At 31.5% G+C, this 8635-nt stretch overlaps 1 protein-coding gene across 3 annotated transcripts; it reads right to left on the bottom strand.

Moving 5' to 3' along the window:
- Window positions 1–275: 275 nt before the first annotated feature.
- LOC111716419 (protein GDAP2 homolog) lies at window positions 276–8371 on the bottom strand. Of its 3 annotated transcripts, none has more exons than XR_002768485.1 (9): window positions 8328–8371; window positions 7509–7551; window positions 4792–4849; window positions 3337–3390; window positions 2306–2391; window positions 1985–2070; window positions 1577–1654; window positions 798–1093; window positions 276–418 (listed from the first exon to the last, which is right to left on the bottom strand). XR_002768485.1 is itself a non-coding variant. In XM_023491876.1 (8 exons), the coding sequence occupies exons 3-8, from the start codon at window positions 4818–4820 to the stop codon at window positions 1049–1051; spliced, it is 378 nt and encodes a 125-aa protein (XP_023347644.1). In that variant the 5' UTR covers window positions 4821–4849; window positions 7509–7551; window positions 8328–8371; the 3' UTR covers window positions 276–1048. The 3 variants fall into 3 exon arrangements, 1 of the variants encoding a protein (XP_023347644.1); XR_002768484.1 differs by having other exon boundaries at window positions 276–439; XM_023491876.1 differs by having other exon boundaries at window positions 276–1093.
- Between the last annotated feature and the right edge of the window lie 264 nt (window positions 8372–8635).

Below are 8635 nucleotides of genomic sequence, written 5' to 3' on the forward strand. Positions count from 1 at the left end.
AACCTTGAAAAATTGAATACAATTTTGAGTGGAACCAACCATATTTGAGCCGCGGCTCAAATTCTTTAAATTCGGCCTCAGTTGCTTGAAAATCAACGTATTAAGTAAAATTGGTCTGTTTGCAATTCATTCTACAATTGCCACAATTGTATCAAGTCGTCTTCCTTTTCCCAGGGGAATGGGGTTGAACTGTATACTAAAGTAATAAAAGCAAACGTCGGTGTCAATGATTAAAGAACAGAATGGCACAAAGTAATTTGAACTGTAATTGGAAATATTATATTTTTGTTTGATTTAAAAATGTACAAATTTCTGCTCTCCAATTTGGTCGATTTAAGGGATTTTAGGAAGAGCTACGAAGGTTCTTTCTATAATTAGTGTCTCATAAAATACTGTTTAATGTGTTTTATAATATATGCTCAATATATTAGGCTTTTTTCTAGGTTGTAACTTTCCAAATGTACAATTTTCCAAATACTCGAATTTTGGGAATTTTATTTCTGGTTTATGATTTGGGATATTCATTTTGGGAATTTTAAGTTGGGAAGTTTAAAGGGAGGTTGAAATATTTGTGTGGACCTCTCTAAAATGATTGATCTCGATATCCAATCCTGCAGGGTATGAATACTACTGGATATTTAAGAAAAACTAAATTAACCCGATGGTCTGCCAAAGATGGAGATCAATGCTTGATTCTGAGATTGACAAAACAAGTTCTAATTTCTATAAATTTTTATTTGGGAAGTTTAATCTGGCAATTTGCACAATTGGAAAGTTGAAATTTGAGAAAAAAAAACCTAAGAATTGTCTACGGCAACATTAATGTGTAAATAAGCAAGTAAGTGAGTGTTACAGGATCCGGTAAACTTTTAAAGAACCAAAATATTTGATAATTTGATTCCATTTGATCAATCAATTCAGAAGTAATGTGAGAATTTGATTCGGTATCAATTGATCAAGACGATTGGGCGCGATTGATTTTGTTGATTTGATCTCCAAAAGTTCAGCTGATCTCCAGGTGATCAGCTGATCTCTAAGTGGTCAGCTGTTAAGGTTGATAGTATCTCAATCCGTTGATGCTCATATCATATTCCTGAATAAAAATTAAATATATTTAAACAGTGATTTCCCTTTAGATGTTATATAAGCAATGAGCAAGCAACACAGTTTGATGCCTTGAAGACTGTTAGCTTAATTTCAAATGACACTCCATGTGAAGATGCATGAGCCCAATTCACAACGGTACCAATAAAAACTTAATCTTATCAAGAATGAATTAGATATCCATGCTTATAGTTTGAAAACCATTCTTTTAAAATTTTGGTTTGTTCTTAAAAAGCAACTTGCGCAATTCTACTCCAGAAAATCATTAGAACTGAACACTTTTAAACCTTGGTAAACGACAACAACTTCTATATTATTTTCTGACAAAGGTTTCAAGGGTACCGTTGTGAATCGGGCATTGCAATCTTTGCTTGGAAGGTCATCTGAAATTACGCTTCAAGTCCCATTAAACTTTTGAAAACGAATATGTAAACCCACTGTCCCTGTATACGCCCCTGACTTGTCAAGATACCTGAATAAACATGGGAATATCGAACTGCGTAGAGTGGATAATTGAATCCAGTTCTGTAACCGCGTAGACATTATGAATCTAGAATTAAAAAATAATATTAAAATATTTTAAAAAGTAATAAATTGGTTGATTCAAAGTTAGAGAAATCCCTTGAAATGTCGAATATATATTAGAAATATTTCCGATAATTGATGAATAAATAATCATCATGGTTTCATGCATGCATCAAGGTCAGATGAATTCTTCTCTAGAATTCTAGAATCTTCTCTCAAGAATACAATATATGCAACGTTTCATTGATTTCATTTAAAATAGTTTTTTTTATAAAGTTTGACTTACTTAAAAATGGCGAGAGCTTAACTTTCAAAAATGGCGGGAAAATTTTGAATTTTCAAAATGGCGGCCAACCTTATGCTTGATGACGGGCGCCATGAATGTTGAGAACCACCACGTGGTCAACCGGGTCCACATTGATGGGTGTACGATGTAGAAATCTTAAACAAATAAAAATGATAATTAGATTTTAGCAAGACAATGGTTAAATAATAATTTTCTTTTATTTGCGATCGCTGTTGTTGAGATTAAAAGGGATTCTTCAAAATAAGATTTGAAGTGAAACAATTTAACAATAAATAAATTATTTGAAATCAAAATTGGAAATGTTTTAGTCGCAAATAAAAATTCAAATGCATAAAAACTAAATTAAACATAAAAAAGTTTGAAAATTACCTTTGAGATTCTTTTTGTAATGATATGGTAGTTTTACATAAATATCTTTAATCCACCAGTACGACAGATAATTATCAGTTCCAGTCCTAATTAAATTCTTAATTATTACGATAAAAAAAATCATTTTTAAATATTTAAAAAAAAATTATTTCGCGCGGAACATGAAATAATTTATAATGATTTCCAAACCAAATTGAACAAAATAAATGAGTATTGTTAACCAAATTTGACTAAATACCTCTAGATCTTATCAATTTTATTGTTTTTTTAATACTTGAACTATTTCGTATTTAAAAAAAATATTTTTCCCCAGTTAAGCAAAAAAAAGATGGTTTTTGGCCAAATTGTTTAAAAACCTCAAATTTTTAATTTCCTTGATAAAATCAACTCTAAATAGTACTTTATTATATTTACTGATTTTCTTACTTAATTTGATGATTCTTTGACCAAATTCAAAAAATCTTAAATTTCCTATTTCAATGAAAAAATCAAATTCATCAAAAGTATTTTTGATATTTAAAGAGAGAAAGTACTATTTTCTATTTTTTCGAAAATTGGATTTTCCTCAAGTTTTATGTAAACTAATGGTTTTGGGGTGTCAACACAAATAATTGGTTGGTTGGTTGGTTGGTTGGCTAAATTGGATAAATAAACCTAAACTTTCTTATTTCCCTTAAAAAAAAATAAAATCTAAATAGCACTTTTTCCACTAAAGTACTTTTGATATTCAAAGAGGGAAAGTACTTTTTTTCTATTTATCCAAAAAAAGATTTCCCCCAAGTTTTAAGCTACGGAATTTGAACTCTCTACCAAAAAAAACCAATGGGGTTCCAAAACATGTGATGATTGGTTGGCAAAATTGGTCAAAACCCTTAAATTTCTTATTTCCCTTCCTCGCAGTTTTCCAAAAATCAGTTTCCCCCTTGTTGTATGTAAACCAAGGGGTGTCGAAAGAAATAATTGGTTTGCTAAATTGGATAAAAAAACCCCAAAAATTTTTTCTTTAATAAAATAAAAACTAAATAGTTTACCGTGTGCAGAAGAAAACAACAGAATAGTCCTTGTCCGCAACAGAATCCAGAATTCTACAATATTTAGATTTTAAATTTGACATTTAGTAAATGTAAATTCAAGCGACTCTCCATTGACAAGAGTGTCTGATTCACAACGGTCCTATTCAAAGTTTTTCTAAGTAGGGCTGGGTAAAGTTCCGTTAACGAAACGGCGGATGGGAAATTAACGGAAAAGTCTGTAAACGAACGGCAAAAACCGATAATTTTTAAATCGTTAACAAACGGAAAAAAAACCATTTTAAAAAATTCACGGTTGAAAAGTAATGGGTGTGTTTCAAAATAACAGTGACTTTCGTTCTTTTCTCTGTTTAAAGTTGCTAATTATTTTTAAAAGTATTTTAATGTTTTTAAACGCAGTCTTTTGATTTTTAGGGGTTACTTCTTTGTAGAAGTCTCAGTCCTGTATTTTTTTAGGGAAGTTCACAATATTTAAACCAGATTTATTTTTAGATCAGTTGACGTCAATCACATCTTTGTTGTAATGTAAGGAGCGTTCTCCCGAAAGTAATCAGCTTCGTGCGTCACAGCAAGAAAATTTTCAAAATGGTCTCAAACTTGATCCATCAGAGTCTATTTTAGACCCTTCAAGAGTGATAAAAAAAAAAGAGATTGAGTATTGAATGCATGAAGGACTTTTGAGAATATTTCTGATTTTGATTTACATTTAAGATCCATAATCAATGTAATCCCTCTGGTGTTAAGTCAGAGACTTTGTGATTTTAACCCAGATCTTTTTCATTTTTAGATTTTGCTTTACAACTTTGTTTAAAACATAAAATCACATATCAAGCTGTCTGGAAAACATCGTACTCGTAGCCTCTAATATGGTTTGAACAACTTGCGATGTTTTCGACTATTTTAGGGGTCTTGATGGTTTTTTTTTCCCGCCCGGACAATGGACATGTCATCATAATCCTTCAAATATTCTTTTTTTTCTTCCAAACCTTATTACACCAACATTAAAGTTGATAAGATCGTTTTGAATTAGTTCTGAATTATGTTTCAGGGTTCGGCTTGGTTTTTGCATCGTTAAATAAAAACATTTTTTGGATAACCGATCCTCCAGAGTGTCCCCTTTCTCTTATCAATATTCTAGATATTCCTCTGCTGTGACAACGAAGCAAATCCACCTTCAGTAGAACACTTCTTACATCACAACAGCAATCTGCTTCAGGAGAACACTCCTTACATCACAACAACAATTTGCTTGACGCAAACCTGGCCAAAAATGTATGTATCTGTCTAGATATAGTGAACTTAAAAAAAATTTAAGAGCTGAGACTTCTAGACGTAACCCTAATTTTTCAGCGAGACTTATTGATCACACCTCGTACAATGAGAAAAAAAACGTCAAAACAAAAGATTGATTAAATCTCTGCTTAGAACTTAATTCATATTAAAATTTTTTTTCACCTAATTAGATACAGCAAAGCTTTCTCCATATCCACGCTACCAGGCTTAAACCATTTTCCTAAACATTGTTTCTTTTTAATGAAACGGGCTTTTGTGGTAACTTCAAGTGATCCTCCATTTAAAAAATCGGGGTAGCCCGATTCACGACAGCATCTTTCATCTGATCAATAATGTGGAAAATATCGTCGTTTTTCTAGCTCATGAAAGTGTTTAAGAATGCTATTTTTTCTGGAGTAAATAATGTGCGTGACACTTTTGTAGAGAAACCATAATTGAAAAATAACAGTTTAAAAAAACAATGATGTCTAACTCGGTCTTGGTCAGACAAAACTTTAAAGAGCGTTGTGAATGGACACTCCAATTGTAAACAGAGGGTCACTTGCACTTACCGTCTGCAGTAGCTTTAAATGAATTATTATCTTAATTATATATGAAACCTTCAAGATATGGTTAGCAATGGAGGGTTACTTGCAAGTTAAGCGTTTTTGGGAAAAAACCATCGTTTTTAAAAACGACCCACTCGTTGTTTTTAAAAACGACCCACTCGTTGTTTTTAAAAACGACCCACTCGTTTTGAACTTTTAGAAAACAAATAACGATCGTTTTTGAAAACGATCGTTTTATTAAAAACGATTTGTGACCGTTTTTTATACGATTGTTTTTTAAAAAACGATCGCTTTTGAAAAAACAATCATTTTAGAGAAAAAAATTGTATTGACAATTATGTTAACGATCGTTAATGAAGGGTAGTCGTTAACGATCATTAACGAAGGGTTGTCGTTAACAATCGTTAACGATTTATAAAAACGGCCGTTTTTGGAAAAACAATCGTTTTTGAAAAAAATACATGCAACTTTTTTTAATGTCGTCTTACATGAAGTTAAAAAGTTGTGGGGGAGCTTAAATTTCTCGATATTTTCTTAAAAACTACTCAATGATAAGTAAAGATGCCCTTCAGGTCGGTTTCCTCTCTTCTTTAACGATCGTTAATGGAGGGTTACTTGCAATTACGTCTGCAGTAGCTTTGAATGAATTATTATCTTAATTATATATAAAACCTTCAAGATAGGGCTATCAATGATTCACAATCTTTATCTGAGAAACGACAACTTTAATATTTGTTTTGACGAAATTCTGACTAAAACTAGGCATTTTTTGCTCGTCTTTGTTGTAAATTTCATATATAAAAAATAATAGTAAACTTTCGTTCTGAAGTTTTAATGTCTCCACTAAAATTTCTCAAATAAAAGTAAAGGACAGTGTTTCGAAAAAAAAGTTTACGATTTGTTTCTTGACTAGCCTGACTATCCCTACTAACCCGAAAACCTAAAAATACTAACGCCTCTATATATTTATGTATTATTAGGTATATTTACGTATAAATTTATATGCCAATCCTTTGGGAAAAGAAATTCGCGAATTTTGATGGAGACAAATATTTGAAATTTTGATCATTCATAAACCTTCCCTGGGGTCCCTAGATGTCCCACAAAAAATTTGGGCCCGATCGGTTCAGCCGTTTTGACGTTTATTTGATACAGACAGACAGACAGACAGACAAACAGACAGACAAGCCAAATTTATATATAGATATTATTAGAGTTTAAAAGGCTGATGCAGACCTTAAAATATGTATATTTTCTTAAAATTCACACCAAATACTTTTTCAAAATTTATAGGTTTCGATTTTACGTATTTTTCGATTTTTTCTTTACTTACGCATTTTTCGGAATTTCTTTACTGAAAAAATTGTATTGTTTTGTTAAGTTTAAAAGTTTAATGCAAACCTAAAAATACGTTTATTTTCGTAAATCTAATACCAAGTGATTTTTGATTTTTTCTGTTCTTATTTTACGTATTTTTTTCGGTTTTTTCTTTACTAAAAAAATTGTATTTTTCTTAGAGTTTGAAAGTTTGATGAAAACCTAAAAGTACGTATAATTTCGTAAATTTTTAAGTTCGTTTTTAAGTTCGAATTTAATAATATTTTATGACTTTTCAAGAGAATTTGATTGTAAGAAATTTAATGCAACTATTACGTATTCTAAACCTAAAAATACGTATATATACGAATGCCATACGTAATTTTATTACTTTTTAGTAGCAAAAAAAAATATATATATTCTTGTTTAGTTGTCTGCAAATTGATTAATTCCAACTGTGGTTTCTTTGCAAAATTGACTTGCACGGACTTATGCAACAGAAACAATGATGGAGATTTTTAAAAATTAGCCCTTTCCGAGAAAACGACAATATATTTCACATTGTTACTCAGATAAAGGTTTAAAAGGTACCATTGTGAAATATGCACGCAATTCTTAAAATAAAGATCTATATAAAATTATGTATACAAAGCTGAAAACTATAGAGTAAGATATCCTTAATCCCAATTACTTAATCTGAGTATCCAATTAACACACTTTTTATTTTCTTCTTAAACCGTTCTTTCTTGGATATAGAAGATAAAAATAAAAAACCCAGTTTTTCAAAATTAGGGAGTCCCTCCTGTTTCTGTATATAATGTTAAATGGCGCGCAAAATTTCAAATTTATCGGCTTCATATATGCAACTCTGATTGGTTGAATTTTATACACTTTTTAGGATACAAGTACAAGATTAGGTTAGTCTCGATATTAAGAAAAAGAGAAGATCAAGCATTAATCTCGATGTCCACCATTCTAAAGTTTTCAGCTCAGTCCCTTTTAAATATTCCTCACCAATGAAAACTATTACAGGTCTTCCATGCTTATCAATGCCGGCCTAAAATAAAATGAAAATTATTTTTTTTAAATAATGTTAAAGTAAGGAAATTAAAAAAACATACAAAACTAATCAGTTTCCATAAAGCTGAACTTTAGGATTCCTAAAGGTTCAAAAAAGATTTTATTCTAGAGGAAACCCTAATTTCACAGAGGCCTTTCCTTTTCATCGAATATATGAGCAACGTCCGTCCTGATGACGTACTTTGGGGGACGGTAGTTTGGCCGCTAAATGTCTCCCGCTAGATTCTTATCTGATAGATAGATGATTAGGACGCACATAGTCGGAGACGTCATCTGGTCGACCATTCTATACTTGTTTATCTGTTTTATAACCTGGTACAAGGAACCAGTTTATCTGTTTGTTTACCTGGTAAAAAGGAACCAGTTTATCTGTTTCTTTACGTGGTACAAGGAACCAGTTTATTTGTTTGTTTACGTAGTACAAGGGACCAGTTTATCTGTTTGTTTACGTGGTACAAGTAATGGGTTTATCTGTCTGTTTACCTGGTACAAAGAACCGGTTTATCTGTTTGATTACCTGGTACAAGGAACCAGTTTATCTGTTGTTTACCTGGTACAAGGAACCGATGTATCTGTTTGTTTACCTGGTACAAGGAATGGGTTTATCTGTTTGTTTACCTGGTACAAGGAATGGGTTTATCTATTTGTTTACCTGGTACAAGGAACCGGTTTATCTGCTTTTTACCTAGTACAACGAACTGGTTTATCTGTCTGATTACCTGGTACAAGGAACCAGTTTATCTGTTTGATTACCTGATACAAGGAACCAGTTTATCTGTTTGTTTACCTGGTACAAGAAACCGGTTTATCTGTTTGATTACCTGGTACAAGGAACCAGTTTATCTGTTTGATTACCTGGTACAAGGAACCAGTTTATCTGTTAGATTACCTGGTACAAGGAACCGGTTTATCTGTTTGATTACCTGGTACAAGGAACCAGTTTATCTGTTTGTTTACCTGGTACAAGAACAGTCGTCTTCGAAGTATTATCTTTTGTGGGTAACCCTGTTTGTTAAAGTAATATGTCTATCCTTTAAAGGAGCTGTTATTGTAAATGACAA

Source organism: Eurytemora carolleeae, unplaced genomic scaffold (assembly GCF_000591075.1).
Source record: "Eurytemora carolleeae unplaced genomic scaffold, Eaff_2.0 scaffold2038, whole genome shotgun sequence".
Taxonomy (NCBI): Eukaryota; Metazoa; Arthropoda; class Copepoda; order Calanoida; family Temoridae; genus Eurytemora; species Eurytemora carolleeae.